This window comes from Coregonus clupeaformis, chromosome 29, assembly GCF_020615455.1.
Source record: "Coregonus clupeaformis isolate EN_2021a chromosome 29, ASM2061545v1, whole genome shotgun sequence".
NCBI lineage: Eukaryota > Metazoa > Chordata > Actinopteri > Salmoniformes > Salmonidae > Coregonus > Coregonus clupeaformis.
The window spans coordinates 5,964,695-5,983,432 of record NC_059220.1 but is presented as its reverse complement, the minus strand read 5'-3'; the positions used below and the strand labels follow the sequence as shown (position 1 = coordinate 5,983,432).

Sequence of the window (18,738 nt, the reverse complement as noted above, 5' to 3'; positions counted from 1 at the left end):
TCTTTGATCTGTCCATAACACTTTTTTCCAATCTTCCTCTGTCCAGTGTCTGTTTTCTTTTGCCCATCTTAATCTTTTATTTTTATTGGCCAGTCAGAGATATGGCTTTTTCTTTGCAACTCTGCCTAGAAGGTCAGCATCCCGGAGTCGCCTCTTCACTGTTGACGTTGAGACCGGTGTTTTGCGGGTACTATTTAATGAAGCTGCCAGTTGAGGACCTGTGAGGCGTCTGTTTCTCAAACTTGACACTCTAATGTATCTGTCCTCTTGCTCAGTTGTGCCCCGGGGCCTCCCACTCCTCTTTCTATTCTGGTTAGAGCCAGTTTGTGCTGTTCTGTGAAGGGAGTAGTACACAGCGTTGTACGAGATCTTCAGTTTCTTGGCAATTTCTCACATGGAATAGCCTTCATTTCTCAGAACAAGAATAGACTGACGAGTTTCAGAAGAAAGTTATTTGTTTCTGGCCATTTTGAGCCTGTAATCGAACCCACAATTGCTGATGCTCCAGATACTCAACTAGTCTCAACAAGGCCAGTTTTATTGCTTCTTTAATCAGCACAACAGTTTTCAGCTGTGCTAACATAATTGCAAAAGGGTTTTCTAATGATCAATTAGCCTTTTAAAATGATAAACTTGGATTAGCAAACACAACGTGCCATTGGAACACAGGACTGATGGTTGCTGATAATGTGCCTCTGTACGCCTATGTAGATGTTCCATTAAAAATCAGCCGTTTCCAGCTACAACAGCCATTTACAACATTAAGAATGTCTACACTGTATTTCGGATCAATTTGATGTTCTTTTAATGGACCAAAAAATTGCTTAGGACCCCAAACTTTTGGGTAGTGATTTTTACTGAACTGAAAGGAACTGTGCTATATCAAGTCTGATTGATTGATGTGGTTGTCCCTTCCCAGACCCTTCCTCCGGTGGAGCTGCGTGCGGCGGCCCTCAGAGCTGAGATCACCGACGCAGAGGGGCTGGGCATGAAGCTGGAGGACAGAGAGACGGTCGTCAAGGAGCTCAAGAAGTCACTCAAGATCAAGGTACGCTAAAACGTTTCCCCGGTGACCTCATCGATGAACGCATCACCCTGACAGAGTTAACCGCCTTACCAATAAGGCTGGGATTTCAATACCGTCGCGCTTGTAGACAATGCGGGCTTTTTTCAAGGCGATGTTACCGTGTTTATGGAGACCGCATTAAAAGGTAAATGCTGCAGATGTGGGTTCAATTGGAAATTACCTTTAAAATGTCAAACAGTGCGGTTTCAGATGTAAATCCCGACCTAAGGCTGAACACTGTAGGCTAAATGAACCCTTCCTATATGTTCACATTGAGAGATGGTTCCCTTGCAGGACAGTATCGCCAGGGATCATTACAGTTATTTGAAAAGAACTGTCTAACGTGGGTGTCAAATCAAAGTCTAATATTATTTTATTGGTCGCGTACACATATTTAACAGATGTTATCGCCGGTGTAGCGAAACGCTTGTGTTCCCAGCTCCAACAGTGCAGTAATATCTAACAATACAAAACAATACACACACATCGTCCCAAAAATAAAAAATAAAGGAATTAAGACATAATTCTGAGCAATGTTAGAAATAACAACAACAACAAAAATTAGGAGCTAGGAACAGGGCGACCATGTCTTGTTGACGCCATCATTGAAATTGTGTGTGTGTCCCCTCAGGGAGAGGAGCTGAGCGAGGCCAGCGTGCGTCTCAGTCTGTTGGAGAAGAAACTAGACAGTTCATCTAAAGACGCAGACGAGCGCGTGGAGAAGATCCAGACACAACTAGACGAGACTCAGACTCTGCTCAAGAAGAAAGAGAAGTAGGAAACACAACACAATTATGTCTAGATGGGATACATGTAGTGGACATGAGTCAACTAGATGGGATACATGTAGTGGACATGAGTCAACTAGATGGGATACATGTAGCGGACATGAGTCGTTCATTGTTGCTCATGGTCACGTGATGAGGTAGCCCCGCCTGCGACATTAAAATCAGTGTTTCCCTCTTGGGCCAAGGAACGACACTGTTTTTGAAGTCGCAGGCGGGGCTACCTCGCCATGAGAAACCATGACCGACTCATGTCCGCTACATACACTCTTAGAAAAAATTGTTCCAAAAGGGGTTTTCAGCTGTCACCATAGGAGAACCCTTGTTGGTTCCAGGTAGAACCCTCTGTTGGGTTCCATGTGGAACCCTCTGTAAAAAGGGTTCTACATGGAACTCAAACTTGTTCTACCTGGAACCAAAAAGGGTTCTCCTATGGGGGACAGCCGAAGAACCCTTTTAGGTTCTAGATAGCACCTTTTTTCTAAGAGTGTACAGCAGGGCTCTCCAACCCTGTTCCTGGAGAGCTACCCTCCTGTAGGTTTTAACTCCAACCCTGTTCCTGGAGAGATACCGTCCTGTAGGTTAACTCCAACCCTGTTCCTGGAGAGATACCGTCCTGTAGGTTAACTCCAACCCTGTTCCTGGAGAGCTACCCTCCTGTAGGTTTTAACTCCAACCCTGTTTCTGTAGAGATACCGTCCTGTAGGTTAACTCCAACCCTGTTTCTGGAGAGATACCGTTCTGTAGGTTTTAACTCCAACCCTGTTTCTGGAGAGATACCGTCCTGTAGGTTTTTCACTCCAACCCTAATCTAGCGCACCTGATTGCAATAATTATCTGGTTGATAAGCTGAATCAGGTTAGTTACAATTGGGGTTGGAGCGAAAACCTACAGGAGGGTAGCTCTCCAGGAAGAGGGTTGAACCCTGGTATAGAGAGAATATGGAGGATAGTGTTGACATATCCAACATTGCTCCAGTTTATTTTCTGAATTGACTGAATTGAAATGGAATTGATCCCAACCCTGGTTATCACCAATGTATCCTTACTATAGAGGGGTCATTGTCAATCAGGCTGATCCAGAATCAGTTTATAACAGATGTATATTTCCTCTGTAGGGAGTTTGAGGAGACCATGGACGCGCTGCAGGCTGACATCGACCAATTGGAGTCAGAGAAGGCGGATCTGAAGCAGCGCCTGAACAGTCAATCAAAGATGGCCATAGACGGGCTGAGAGGAGCGCCGGCGTCGGGCATCGCCTCCATTGTCACGGGGATGACAGGAGGTTAGTGGGGCATCATCTCCCGAATAGGGCCTTGAAACCATTTAAGACTTGTATGTTATTCATACTCCCATCTGTTAGGGGCCGATTCAGACTTAGGAAACCTTTCCTACGAACTTCTCAGTAGTTGGTATTCAGACTTACCTTATGCAGGTGCGTAACGGCTTTGCAGGCGTGGTTCCCTTGCGCGCTCGGAATACATTTCATTCAACTGCTGAAACCCCCCCCAGAATGCACAGTTTCTCTAGAGATAAATCAGATCCAGCCTGAACTGTGAGATGTAGTATGGAGTTGTAGTTTTCCAACAGGCCGATATTCTACATAGTGTAGCACATAAAACCTGGTAATTAACTACAATGACCACAATCCATTGAGCATCTACTTGTCTGGTCTGTTTATTTTACTCCTGCTGTGGAAGAGACAGCAGAATGCGATTGTTAAGGGATGTAGAGATCAGCTGTCGCTTCGTGAGGCATCTCTACCTGGAAATACATGATCTGAGTGGTTGATAGTTGGTATTATTCAGCAGTCATAAAAGTCCGCCTTATTTACTTTGAAGAAACTACTAAAATAGTGATTTAGTCAGACAGCACAGGCAGCTGCTCTATAGAGATGAGATGATGACTTGGAATGAAATAATACAGTCAAATAAAACAAAAGTAATATATACAATGACTGAAATATTTTATTAAAGTAAAGTAATGTGAATAAATGATGGTTAAGTGATAAGCAGGAATGGGCAGTCAGCACCATCACGGGGCTTGTATTAATTGGTTTATTCTGTGTTACAGCATTCAACTCAAATAATCGAAACTGAAATCGAAAACAATCGAACCGACCTCAAAAAGCACTAATCGCTCAGCACTATTCTGTAATTAAGACATTCGAGTGCCCAAGTTAAAAGGCTGGTCAATTTAAATTCTGCATAATGGCACAGCATTTCATCAACTTTACTGTGGGAAAGGTGACATGTTGATATGCTTCAGTTTGCTGCCATATGACTGGTTTCATCTTTGTCTCCAGGGATCAGAAGGTAAAATAATCTAAAACAATTGTACTTTATATTTCCAATTCCCTTCTCCAAACGGATTACTCATTTACCTAGCTCTTACCAATAGCTCTTATCAAGTTGTAAATTACGGTGCATGGAGAATGGTGTTATTTCTATTGGAAAAAATGAAGTAGATGCTTTTTCCCCACGTGGAACTGGGAAGTTCGCTAGACCTTATTATTATTCATGGTTTCCTGGCGCGTAAAGGTGGTGGCATTATGAGGGAATTAAGTCCAGGTCAGAATACGGCGTATCTGTCGACCAGAGGAGGCTGCTGAGGGGAGGACGGAGTCCGTTCCAGCCATTACTATGAGCCGTCCTCCACTGCTGTAGACGCACCTTCCAGCCATTACTATGAGCCGTCCTCCACGGCTGTAGACACACCTTCATTCATTCCATCTCCACCCCAAACAAATAGCAGGTGAATTTAATGCCATTCTCATGCTTCAGTTCAAGATCAGAATACGCAAAGAGAGAAAAGTCCATAAAAAGGGAACTATGTTCCATTAACCCACGCTGAACTCAGGTCTGAATTCCCCCCTTGGATGTTACTGAAAGAATTTCACTGTTATTCACACTCAGATCTGTTCTAGATAAACACTGTTATTCACACTCAGATCTGTTCTAGATAAACACTGTTATTCACACTCAGATCTGTTCTAGATAAACACTGTTATTCACACTCAGATCTGTTCTAGATAAACACTGTTATTCACACTCAGATCTGTTCTAGATAAACACTGTTATTCACACTCAGATCTGTTCTAGATAAACACTGTTATTCACACTCAGATCTGTTCTAGATAAACACTGTTATTCACACTCAGATCTGTTCTAGATAAACACTGTTATTCACACTCAGATCTGTTCTAGATAAACACTGTTATTCACACTCAGATCTGTTCTAGATAAACACTGTTATTCACACTCAGATCTGTTCTAGATAAACACTGTTATTCACACTCAGATCTGTTATGTTATGCAATTCATATCTCACAATTTAGATGACTGCTGTTAGATAAACGCTGTTATTCACACTCAGATCCGATAAACACTGTTACATTCTCTCTCCCTCTCCCTCCTCCTCTCTCCTCCCTCCTCCTCTCTCCCTCTCCTCCTTCCCTCTCCCCTCCTCCTCTCTCTCCCTCTCCCCTCCTCGTCTCTCCCCTCTCCCCTCCTTTCCCTCCTCCCTCTCTCTCCCCTCTCCCCCTCTCTCCCTCTTTCCCCCTCTCCCTCTCTCCCTCCTTCTCTCTCCCCTCCTCTTCCTCTCTGTCTATCTCTACCCTTCTAATCTACAGAAGAGCAGAAAGGTATTTGTTGCCACCCTGCATGTTTCTGCTACTGTAGTTCTGCTTCTTAGCAGTCTGTGTTAATAGAAGTCTGTGTGTGTATTAGTCTGTGTTAACTGCGTGTCCCTGTGTGTGTGTGTGTGTGTGTGTGTGTATATATTGGCCTGTGTTAACTGTGTGTGTGTCTCTGTGCCTCCCTACAGCGACTATGGCTAGTATTGGTCCCGGGTCGGGGGTCCAGGTGATAGACTCTCCTCTCCTGACGCAGCAGATTGAGGCTCAGAGACACAGCATCAAACACCTGAAGAATGAGAACAACAGACTTAAGGTAGGAAAGACCATAGAGGTAGATAGATAGACCATAGAGGTAGATAGATAGATAGACCATAGAGGTAGATATGATAGACCATAGAGGTAGATAGATAGACCATAGAGGTAGATAGATAGACCATAGAGATAGATAGATAGATAGACCATAGAGATAGATAGATATATAGACCATAGAGGTAGATGATAGATAGACCATAGAGGTAGATAGACAGACCATAGAGGTAGATAGAGGACTCATCTTTGTATCTGTGACATCGCCATCGAGGGCTATCTCCATTTTAAGTAGTTTTCTTTTGTGTTTGAAAAAAAGCGTAAAGATTTACAGCCACCTGCAGTGCCTGAGTACCATTCTGTTAGTGCTATCACGTCAACGCCTTGTCACTCATTGAAAGGTAGCCTGAGTGCCAGTCCAGGGGTTGGAACCGGTTCAGGGAACATAACCGAAAACCGGAAAATTACTAAATGTTTCAAGGAACAGAATCAGAACCGGGAACGAAAGTGATCTATACTGTTCCTGGAACATAACCCTTATTTTAAAAGCATGGGAACCGGTTAATAATGTTTATTTTACGTTCCGGGATTTATTTTCCAGTCCCACAAAAAAACTTAACAAAGCACCTATGCAAAATCCCTCCCTCTGTCAATCTGAAACTTATTCCAGTGTCTGCCTGCCAGCTGGACATATTTACCAGTGGGTTACCTGCCCCTCCCCCTCTGAAGCATAGCTGTAACCTACTGACGTTACAAGCGTGATTCAGAAGATAGGGAGAGTGTCAGGTGCTGATGTGGATGTGGTGTAGGAGTCAGGCGCAGGACACAGAGGCTTAGTCCAACAGACTTTACTTGTCATAAAGTGACAAAATACAAAATACGGGCCTCGAACAAACAGAGGCGAGCGATACGCAAACTGTGCGTAAAAACACCAAAACAAATAAACAGAGCAGAAACTCGCAGCTCAATAACACACAACACAAGACTAACCAAACGAGAAACTTATAGGAGACATAATCAACAAAACAGGAAACAGGTGTACACAATCAGACAAAACCAAACAGACATCGAAAACATCAAACGGTGATAGCTAGTACTCCGGGGACGACGACCGCCGAAGCCTGCCCGAACAAGGAGGAGGAGCAGCCTCGGCCGAAACCGTGACAGAGAGATTTAATTAAGAGAAGAATGGATTCACTTGTTCAACGCTAGTTAGGGATACTATCACATTTCACATTGGATTTATTAACTACAAAAAAGGTAAGACGTGTTAACTCTGGTGCCGCTCTGCACACACAAGCTTGTTAGCCAGCTAGCTTCTCTGGTCCAACATTCAGCCAACTCTGAAGTTCAAAGACATTCAAAGTTCCTGCATAGAAGCCGTTCCTCCGTAGGTATCACAAGATGCCCAGCACTTCAAGCCTCCTCCTCTCGCGCCCTTCACTTGTCTTTCCATCACGCGTGTAAACAGCTCGCTGAGCTATCGCTCGCCCGCTCCACAGCAAGCTGCTCTATCCACACTGCATGATTGGTGAAGTAATTGGTGTGTGTAATTTCATGTCGAGTTCAATTTTAATAATAATAATAATTAATCATTTAGCAGACGCTCTTATCCAGAGCGACTTACCGGAGCAATTAGGGTTAAGTGCCTTGCTCAAGAGCACATCGACAGATTTTTCACCTTGTCGGCTCGGGGATTAGAACCAGCGACCTTTCGGTTACTGGCACAACGCTCTTAACCACTAAGCTACCTGCCGCCATTTTCAGAGGTTTAAAAAGGAACAGAAAGGAATGATATAAACTGGTACGTTTTTGGGGTTCGAACCGGTTCAGAACTTTATTTTGGTGGTCGGAATAGTGGAACGGAACAAAACAAATAATGGTTCCGTTCAGAACTAAACGATTGGAAACTATTTTCAGTTCCAACCGCTGGGCCAGTCTGTTAGTGCTATCATGTCAACTCCTTGTCGCTCACTGTCATGCCAATGAGCAATGGAGTTGGCAAGAGCACAAACAGATCTGGGACCAGGCTAAGGTCAGTCCTTCTCTCCAGGAACATAATACTCTGTTGTAGAGAAGAAACACTTATCCTCCATCCCTCCTCCTCCCCTTCCCTCCTCTCCCCTCCCCCCTCCTCTCCCCTCCCCCCTCCCCTCCATTCCTCCTCCCCCTCCCTCCTCTCCCTCCCCTCCCTCCATCCCTCCTCCCTCCCTCCCTCCCTCTCCCCTCCCCTCCATCCCTCCCCCCTCCCTCCTCTCCCCCCCCTCCCTCCTCCCCTCCATCCCTCCTCTCCCCCCCCTCTCTCTCCCTCCAGGCTGAGAAGATGCGTGCCCAGCTAGCCTCCCTGCCCCCCCTCCATGTCTCCAAACTGCCCACTAGAGACGGGTCTCACCCAGAGGTGCTCTCTAGCGCCCTCTATCGTAAGACTGACCAACTACTGGACACGTTACTGCAGATGAGTGCCAACGTCAAAGTGGTGGACATCACTGGCAAATCCCCAGGTATGATGGCACCCCCCTTCTTGTTCTGTGTTGTACCTGTAAAATTGTTGTTCTCAATTACGTAATTGGTTACATAAAGGCCCCTAAAAAAACTGTCAGCATATTCACACTTTTTGGCTGTAACTGTAGCTGATTGAAGTTTTGTTTAATGTGTTGTTGAGCAGTAACTCCTAGTGCCCAGCTGTTGGAACACACAGCCAGACTCCAGTCTCTTAGCAACACTCTGGACAGACTGAAGGTAAGACTCCAGTCTCTTAGCAACACTGGACAGACTGAAGGTAAGACTCCAGTCTCTTAGCAACACTGGACAGACTGAAGGTAAGACTCCAGTCTCTTAGCAACACTCTGGACAGACTGAAGGTAAGACTCCAGTCTCTTAGCAACACTCTGGACAGACTGAAGGTAAGACTCCAGTCTCTTAGCAACACTCTGGACAGACTGAAGGTAAGACTCCAGTCTCTTAGCAACACTCTGGACAGACTGAAGGTAAGACTCCAGTCTCTTAGCAACACTCTGGACAGACTGAAGGTAAGACTCCAGTCTCTTAGCAACACTCTGGACAGACTGAAGGTAAGACTCCAGTCTCTTAGCAACAATGGACAGACTGAAGGTAAGACTCCAGTCTCTTAGCAACACTGGACAGACTGAAGGTAAGACTCCAGTCTCTTAGCAACACTGGACAGACTGAAGGAAAGACTCCAAACCCCTAGGCTGGGATTCAAGCCTATTGTAGTTTGTCCACAATTCACCTTTTAAAAGACAATGTTTCCGCGTTCACTGTAACATGCTGCAGATGTCGGCTCAGTTGAAAGATACCTTTAAATGGCACATTGTTGACAGGCGCGATGGGATTGAATCCCGACAATGGATACAATACAAAATGTATCCCTGAATGTATGCTGCCTTGGACAGCAGTAGTAGACAGGCTAAATAACATCTCTCCTGATCCCTTCCCTTTACTCCCTCCTCTATAACCGCTCCCATGTCTTTTCTCTGTCTCCTATCACCTCTCTCTCCCCCTCTCTCTCCCCCCTCTCTCTCCCCCCTCTCTCCCCTCTCTCTCTCTCCCTCTCTCTCCCCCCTTCCCCCCCTCTCTCTCTCTCTCTCCCCCCTCTCTCTCCTCTCTCTCCCCCTCTCTCTCCCCTCGTTCTCTCTCTCTCTCCCCCTCTTCCCCTCTCTCTGTTCCTCTCTCCCTCGTCTCTCCCCTCTCTCTCCCCCCTCTCTCTCCCCCCTCTTCCTCTCCCCTCTCTCTCTCCCCCTCTCTCTCCTCCCCCTCTCTCTCTCCCTCGTCTTCTCGTTCCTCTCTCTCCCCCCTCTCTCTCTCCCCCCCTCTCTCTCCCTTCTCTCCCCCCTCTCTTTCCCTCTCTCCCCCCTCGTCTCCCCCCTCTCTCAGGATGAGGTATCAGAACATGTGGTGACCCAGAGACCTGGCGCTAGAGTCTTGTCTGACTTTGCCACGTTCCCCTGCTCCTCCTTCGTCAAGGTAATCATACTCCAGAGTCACCAGTCATTCACACTCCAGGGTCACCAGTCATTCACACTCCAGGGTCACTCCAGGGTCACCAGTCATTCACCCTCCAGGGTCACCAGTCATTCACACTCCAGGGTCACCAGTCATTCACACTCCAGGGTCACCAGTCATTCACACTCCAGGGTCACCAGTCATTCACACTCCAGGGTCACCAGTCATTCACACTCCAGGGTCACCAGGGTCATTCCACCCAGGGTCACCAGTCATTCACCCTCCAGGGTCACCAGTCATTCATACTCCAGGGTCACTCCAGGGTCACCAGTCATTCATACTCCAGGGTCACTCCAGGGTCACCAGTCATTCACACTCCAGGGTCACCAGTCATTCACCCTCCAGGGTCACCAGTCATTCACCCTCCAGGGTCACTCCAGGGTCACCAGTCATTCACACTCCAGGGTCACCAGTCATTCACACTCCAGGGTCACCAGTCATTCATACTCCAGGGTCACCAGTCATTCACCGGCTCCAGGGTCACCAGTCATTCACACTCCAGGGTCACCAGTCATTCACACTCCAGGGTCACCAGTCATTCACACTCCAGGGTCACCAGTCATTCACCTCCAGGGTCACCAGTCATTCACACTCCAGGGTCACCAGTCATTCACACTCCAGGGTCACCAGTCATTCACACTCCAGGGTCACCAGTCATTCACACTCCAGGGTCACCAGTCATTCACACTCCAGGGTCACCAGTCATTCACACTCCAGGGTCACCAGTCATTCACCCTCCAGGGTCACCAGTCATTCACACTCCAGGGTCACCAGTCATTCACACTCCAGGGTCACTCCAGGGTCACTCCAGGGTCACCAGTCATTCACACTCCAGGGTCACTCCAGGGTCACCAGTCATTCACACTCCAGGGTCACCAGTCATTCACACTCCAGGGTCACCAGTCATTCACACTCCAGGGTCACCAGTCATTCACACTCCAGGGTCACTCCAGGGTCACCAGTCATTCACACTCCAGGGTCACCAGTCATTCACACTCCAGGGTCACTCCAGGGTCACCAGTCATTCACACTCCAGGGTCACTCCAGGGTCACTCCAGGGTCACCAGTCATCCACACTCCAGGGTCACCAGTCATTCATACTCCAGGGTCACCAGTCATTCACACTCCAGGGTCACCCAGTCATTCACACTCCAGGGTCACCAGTCATTCACCCTGCAGGGTCACCAGTCATTCACACTCCAGGGTCACCAGTCATTCACACTGCAGGGTCACCAGTCATTCACACTCCAGGGTCACCAGTCATTCACACTCCAGGGTCACCAGTCATTCACACTCCAGGGTCACCAGTCATTCACACTGCAGGGTCACCAGTCATTCACACTCCAGGGTCACCAGTCATTCACACTCCAGGGTCACCAGTCATTCATACTCCAGGGTCACCAGTCATTCACCCTCCAGGGTCACCAGTCATTCACCCTCCAGGGTCACCAGTCATTCACACTCCAGGGTCACCAGTCATTCACACTCCAGGGTCACTCCAGGGTCACCAGTCATTCACACTCCAGGGTCACCAGTCATTCACACTCCAGGGTCACCAGTCATTCACACTCCAGGGTCACTCCAGGGTCACCAGTCATTCACCCTCCAGGGTCCTCCAGGTCACCAGTCATTCACACTCCAGGGTCACCAGTCATTCACACTCCAGGGTCACTCCAGGTCACCAGTCATTCACACTCCAGGGTCACCAGTCATTCACACTCCAGGGTCACTCCAGGGTCACCAGTCATTCACCCTCCAGGGTCACCAGTCATTCACACTCCAGGGTCACCAGATTCACACTCAGGGTCACTCCAGGGTCACCAGTCATCTCCAGGGTCACCAGTCATTCACACTCCAGGGTCACCAGTCATTCACACTCCAGGGTCACCAGTCATTCACCCTCCAGGGTCACCAGTCATTCACCCCCAGGGTCACCAGTCATTCACACTCCAGGGTCACCAGTCATTCACCCTCCAGGGTCACCAGTCATTCACACTCCAGGGTCACCAGTCATTCACCCTCCAGGGTCACCAGTCATTCACCCTCCAGGGTCACCAGTCATTCACACTCCAGGGTCACCAGTCATTCACACTCCAGGGTCACCAGTCATTCACACTCCAGGGTCACTCCAGGGTCACCAGTCATTCACACTCCAGGGTCACTCCAGGGTCACCAGTCATTCACACTCCAGGGTCACCAGTCATTCACACTCCAGGGTCACTCCAGGGTCACCAGTCATTCACACTCCAGGGTCACCCAGGGTCACCAGTCATTCACACTCCAGGGTCACCAGTCATTCACACTCCAGGGTCACTCCAGGGTCACCAGTCATTCACACTCCAGGGTCACTCCAGGGTCACTCCAGGGTCACCAGTCATTCACACTCCAGGGTCACTCCAGGGTCACCAGTCATTCACACTCCAGGGTCACCAGTCATTCACACTCCAGGGTCACCAGTCATTCACACTCCAGGGTCACAGTCACTCCAGGGTCACCAGTCATTCACACTCCAGGGTCACCAGCTTCCACTCCAGGGTCACCAGTCATTCACACTCCAGGGTCACTCCAGGGTCACCAGTCAATTCAATCACTCCAGGGTCACCAGTCATTCACACTCCAGGGTCACCAGTCATTCAACTCCAGGGTCACTCCAGGGTCACCAGTCATTCACTAGGGTCCTCCAGGGTCACCAGTCATTCACACTCCAGGGTCACCAGTCATTCACACTCCAGGGTCACCAGTCATTCACCCTCCAGGGTCACCAGTCATTCACACTCCAGGGTCACCAGTCATTCACACTCCAGGGTCACCAGTCATTCACACTCCAGGGTCACCAGTCATTCACACTCCAGGGTCACCAGTCATTCACACTCCAGGGTCACCAGTCATTCACACTCCAGGGTCACCAGTCATTCACACTCCAGGGTCACCAGTCATTCACCCTCCAGGGTCACCAGTCATTCACACTCCAGGGTCACCAGTCATTCACCCTCCAGGGTCACCAGTCATTCACACTCGGATTACGAGTGATACGGCCCCCTATCAAAGATATGGTCACAGATACGGCCCCCTATCAAAGAGATGGTCACAGATACGGCCCCCTATCAAAGAGATGGTCACAGATACGGCCACCTATCAAAGATATGGTCACAGATACGGCCCCCTATCAAAGATATGGTCACAGATACGGCCCCCTATCAAAGATATGGTCACAGATACGGCCCCCTATCAAAGATATGGTCACAGATACGGCCCCCTATCAAAGATATGGTCAAAGTAGTGCACTATGTAGGGCAGTGGTCACCAAACATTTCTGTAGAAAAGGCAACGCTAACATTTCTGTAGAAAAGGCAACGCTAACATTTCTGTAGAAAAGGCAACGCTAACATTTCTGTAGAAAAGGCAACGCCAACATTTCTGTAGAAAAGGCAACGCTAACATTTCTGTAGAAAAGGCAACGCCAACATTTCTGTAGAAAAGGAAACACCAACATTTCTGTAGAAAAGGCAACGCCAACATTTCTGTAGAAAAGGAAACACCATCATTTCTGTAGAAAAGGAAACACCAACATTTCTGTACAAAAGGAAACGCCAACATTTCTGTACAAAAGCCAACGATAACATCTCCGACTTCAGTGCGTTCACGACAACTGGGAACTCTGTAAAAACGAGATCCGACTGGGAAAAATAATTTCGTTTTGAACAGTCATCCAACTTGGAATTCCTGGTGGGAAACTTGGGCATCTCTCAGCTCCGACTTTGACCTCGTTGTTTTTTCTTTGTGTTTCCAGTTGTCTTGAAAGCACCATGAAGCTAATTATTTGAAAATTATTTCAATTTATGCTCAGCTGTGCCTCACAAGTTCTACACCAACTGATCTATTCTGTTATCAAAGCTTGAGTTTTTAAATATAATATGGTCTGAGAATAACAATATTGGCAGACCAGGCATATAGGCAATATGCTGTGATAATGTATTAGGAATAATGCACAAACCTCATTCCTACAGAACTGGTTTTATTAGGTTCATGTTACATTTTTTAAGTCATGTTAAAAAAATATCTAAGTGGTAGATCTCGGCTTGCTTTTTGACTGCGAAAGTGATCTGGACTCAGAAAAGGTTGGTGACCACTGATGTAAGAAATGCCCAACTCAGGTGACCTTGAGGTTAGAGTATCCATCCAGAGATTGGAAGGTTGGGAGTTCAATACCTGGCCGAGTCATACCAAAAGACTCTAAAGATGGGACCCGATGCTTCTCTGCTTGGCACTGTCCAGGGGGTGTACTGGTACATCAAGCTGTCTCGCTACAGAAACAGGAGATAGACTAGTGTCCTGTCCAGGGGGTGTCCTGGTACATCAAGCTGTCTCACTACAGAAACAGGAGATAGACTAGTGTCCTGTCCAGGGGGTGTCCTGGTACATCAAGCTGTCTCGCTACAGAAACAGGAGATAGACTAGTGTCCTGTCCAGGGGGTGTCCTGATACATCAAGCTGTCTCACTACAGAAACAGGAGATAGACTAGTGTCCTGTCCAGGGGGTGTACTGGTACATCAAGCTGTCTCACTACAGAAACAGGAGATAGACTAGTGTCCTGTCCAGGGGGTGTCCTGGTACATCAAGCTGTCTCACTACAGAAACAGGAGATAGACTAGTGTCCTGTCCAGGGGGTGTCCTGGTACATCAAGCTGTCTCACTACAGAAACAGGAGATAGACTAGTGTCCTGTCCAGGGGGTGTCCTGGTACATCAAGCTGTCTCACTACAGAAACAGGAGATAGACTAGTGTCCTGTCCAGGGGGTGTCCTGGTACATCAAGCTGTCTCACTACAGAAACAGGAGATAGACTAGTGTCCTGTCCAGGGGGTGTCCTGGTACATCAAGCTGTCTCACTACAGAAACAGGGAGATAGACTAGTGTCCTGTCCAGGGGGTGTCCTGGTACATCAAGCTGTCTCGCTACAGAAACAGGAGATAGACTAGTGTCCTGTCCAGGGGGGTGTCCTGGTACATCAAGCTGTCTCACTACAGAAACAGGAGATAGACTAGTGTCCTGTCCAGGGGGTGTACTGGTACATCAAGCTGTCTCGCTACAGAAACAGGAGATAGACTAGTGTCCTGTCCAGGGGGTGTACTGGTACATCAAGCTGTCTCACTACAGAAACAGGGAGATAGACTAGTGTCCTGTCCAGGGGGTGTCCTGGTACATCAAGCTGTCTCGCTACAGAAACAGGAGATAGACTAGTGTCCTGTCCAGGGGTGTCCTGGTACATCAAGCTGTCTCGCTACAGAAACAGGAGATAGACTAGTGTCCTGTCCAGGGGGTGTCCTGGTACATCAAGCTGTCTCACTACAGAAACAGGAGATAGACTAGTGTCCTGTCCAGGGGTGTACTGGTACATCAAGCTGCCTCGCTACAGAAACAGGAGATAGACTAGTGTCCTGTCCAGGGGGTGTCCTGGTACATCAAGCTGCCTCGCTACAGAAACAGGAGATAGACTAGTGTCCTGTCCAGGGGGTGTCCTGGTACATCAAGCTGCCTCGCTACAGAAACAGGAGATAGACTAGTGTCCTGTCCAGGGGGTGTCCTGGTACATCAAGCTGTCTCACTACAGAAACAGGAGATAGACTAGTGTCCTGTCCAGGGGGTGTCCTGGTACATCAAGCTGCCTCACTACAGAAACAGGAGATAGACTAGTGTCCTGTCCAGGGGGTGTCCTGTACAACAAGCTGTCTCACTACAGAAACAGGAGATAGACTAGTGTCCTGTCCAGGGGGTGTCCTGGTACATCAAGCTGCCTCACTACAGAAACAGGAGATAGACTAGTGTCCTGTCCAGGGGGTGTCCTGGTACATCAAGCTGCCTCACTACAGAAACAGGAGATAGACTAGTGTCCTGTCCAGGGGGTGTACTGGTACATCAAGCTGTCTCGCTACAGAAACAGGAGATAGACTAGTGTCCTGTCCAGGGGGTGTACTGGTACATCAAGCTGTCTCACTACAGAAACAGGAGATAGACTAGTGTCCTGTCCAGGGGGTGTACTGGTACATCAAGCTGTCTCGCTACAGAAACAGGAGATAGACTAGTGTCCTGTCCAGGGGGTGTACTGGTACATCAAGCTGTCTCACTACAGAAACAGGAGATAGACTAGTGTCCTGTCCAGGGGGTGTCCTGGTACATCAAGCTGTCTCGCTACAGAAACAGGAGATAGACTAGTGTCCTGTCCAGGGGGTGTCCTGGTACATCAAGCTGTCTCGCTACAGAAACAGTAGATAGACTAGTGTCCTGTCCAGGGGTGTCCTGGTACATCAAGCTGTCTCACTACAGAAACAGGAGATAGACTAGTGTCCTGTCCAGGGGGTGTACTGGTACATCAAGCTGTCTCGCTACAGAAACAGGAGATAGACTAGTGTCCTGTCCAGGGGGTGTACTGTACATCAAGCTGTCTCGCTACAGAAACAGGAGATAGACTAGTGTCCTGTCCAGGGGGTGTACTGGTACATCAAGCTGTCTCGCTACAGAAACAGGAGATAGACTAGTGTCCTGTCCAGGGGGTGTCCTGGTACATCAAGCTGTCTCACTACAGAAACAGGAGATAGACTAGTGTCCTGTCCAGGGGGTGTCCTGGTACATCAAGCTGCCTCACTACAGAAACAGGAGATAGACTAGTGTCCTGTCCAGGGGGTGTCCTGTACAACAAGCTGTCTCACTACAGAAACAGGAGATAGACTAGTGTCCTGTCCAGGGGGTGTCCTGGTACATCAAGCTGCCTCACTACAGAAACAGTAGATAGACTAGTGTCCTGTCCAGGGGGTGTCCTGGTACATCAAGCTGTCTCGCTACAGAAACAGGAGATAGACTAGTGTCCTGTCCAGGGGGTGTCCTGGTACATCAAGCTGTCTCGCTACAGAAACAGTAGATAGACTAGTGTCCTGTCCAGGGGGTGTCCTGGTACATCAAGCTGTCTCACTACAGAAACAGGAGATAGACTAGTGTCCTGTCCAGGGGGTGTACTGGTACATCAAGCTGTCTCGCTACAGAAACAGGAGATAGACTAGTGTCCTGTCCAGGGGGTGTACTGTACATCAAGCTGTCTCGCTACAGAAACAGGAGATAGACTAGTGTCCTGTCCAGGGGTGTACTGGTACATCAAGCTGTCTCGCTACAGAAACAGGAGATAGACTAGTGTCCTGTCCAGGGGGTGTACTGTACATCAAGCTGTCTCACTACAGAAACAGGAGATAGACTAGTGTCCTGTCCAGGGGGTGTACTGGTACATCAAGCTGTCTCACTACAGAAACAGGAGATAGACTAGTGTTCTGTCCAGGGGGTGTCCTGATACATCAAGCTGTCTCACTACAGAAACAGGAGATAGACTAGTGTCCTGTCCAGGGGGTGTACTGGTACATCAAGCTGTCTCGCTACAGAAACAGGAGATAGACTAGTGTCCTGTCCAGGGGGTGTCCTGGTACATCAAGCTGTCTCACTACAGAAACAGGAGATAGACTAGTGTCCTGTCCAGGGGGTGTCCTGGTACATCAAGCTGTCTCGCTACAGAAACAGGAGATAGACTAGTGTCCTGTCCAGGGGGTGTCCTGGTACATCAAGCTGTCTCACTACAGAAACAGGAGATAGACTAGTGTCCTGTCCAGGGGGTGTCCTGGTACATCAAGCTGTCTCGCTACAGAAACAGGAGATAGACTAGTGTCCTGTCCAGGGGGTGTCCTGGTACATCAAGCTGTCTCACTACAGAAACAGGAGATAGACTAGTGTCCTGTCCAGGGGGTGTACTGGTACATCAAGCTGTCTCACTACAGAAACAGGAGATAGACTAGTGTCCTGTCCAGGGGGTGTCCTGGTACATCAAGCTGTCTCACTACAGAAACAGTAGATAGACTAGTGTCCTGTCCAGGGGGTGTACTGGTACATCAAGCTGTCTCGCTACAGAAACAGGAGATAGACTAGTGTCCTGTCCAGGGGGTGTCCTGGTACATCAAGCTGTCTCACTACAGAAACAGTAGATAGACTAGTGTCCTGTCCAGGGGGTGTACTGGTACATCAAGCTGTCTCACTACAGAAACAGGAGAAGAGGGCAGACATGGTGCTGGTGGGTTAGGGGCCAGGTCTGTAACTAGTGTCTGTCTGTCTCCAGGTCCAGGAGGAGAAGAGGGGGAACATGGTGCTGGTGGGTTAGGGGCCAGGTCTGTAACTAGTGTCTGTCTGTCTCCAGGTCCAGGAGGAGAAGAGGGGGAACATGGTGCTGGTGGGTTAGGGGCCAGGTCTGTAACTAGTGTCTGTCTGTCTCCAGGTCCAGGAGGAGAAGAGGGGGAACATGGTGCTGGTGGGTTAGGGGGCCAGGTCTGTAACTAGTGTATGTCTGTCTCCAGGTCCAGGAGGAGAAGAGGGGGAACATGGTGCTGGTGGGTTAGGGGCCAGGTCTGTAACTAGTGTATGTCTGTCTCCAGGTCCAGGAGGAGAAGAGGGGGAACATGGTGCTGGTGGGTTAGGGGGCCAGGTCTGTAACTAGTGTCTGTCTGTCTCCAGGTCCAGGAGGAGAAGAGGGGGAACATGGTGCTGGTGGGTTAGGGGCCAGGTCTGTAACTAGTGTCTGTCTCCAGGTCCAGGAGGAGAAGAGGGGGAACATGGTGCTGGTGGGTTAGGGGCCAGGTCTGTAACTAGTGTCTGTCTCCAGGTCCAGGAGGGGGTTAGGGGCCAGGTCTGTAACTAGTGTCTGTCTCCAGGTCCAGGAGGAGAAGAGGGGGAACATGGTGCTGGTGGGTTAGGGGCCAGGTCTGTAACTAGTGTCTGTCTGTCTCCAGGTCCAGGAGGAGAAGAGGGGGGAACATGGTGCTGGTGGGTTAGGGGCCAGGTCTGTAACTAGTGTCTGTCTGTCTCCAGGTCCAGGAGGAGAAGAGGGGGAACATG

The 18,738-nt window shown here is 48.7% G+C and overlaps 1 protein-coding gene across 9 annotated transcripts in view; it reads left to right on the top strand.

The window, feature by feature from the left end:
- dctn1b (dynactin 1b) overlaps positions 1-18,738 on the top strand; it is a 167,293-nt gene that overhangs the window by 145,986 nt on the left and 2,569 nt on the right. For 5 of the 9 annotated variants that reach the window (XM_041854446.2, XM_041854445.2, XM_041854443.2 and 2 more), the window contains 8 exons: positions 920-1,048; positions 1,698-1,840; positions 2,969-3,135; positions 5,482-5,493; positions 5,676-5,800; positions 8,108-8,294; positions 8,459-8,532; positions 9,688-9,777. In XM_041854446.2, coding sequence (XP_041710380.1) covers positions 920-1,048; positions 1,698-1,840; positions 2,969-3,135; positions 5,482-5,493; positions 5,676-5,800; positions 8,108-8,294; positions 8,459-8,532; positions 9,688-9,777 — 927 coding nt within the window. Of the gene's footprint in view, positions 1-919; positions 1,049-1,697; positions 1,841-2,968; positions 3,136-5,481; positions 5,494-5,675; positions 5,801-8,107; positions 8,295-8,458; positions 8,533-9,687; positions 9,778-17,965; positions 18,160-18,738 lie in introns of those variants that run through there. The other 4 variants (XR_006657597.1, XM_045209081.1, XM_045209080.1 and 1 more) reach the window with 4 other exon arrangements.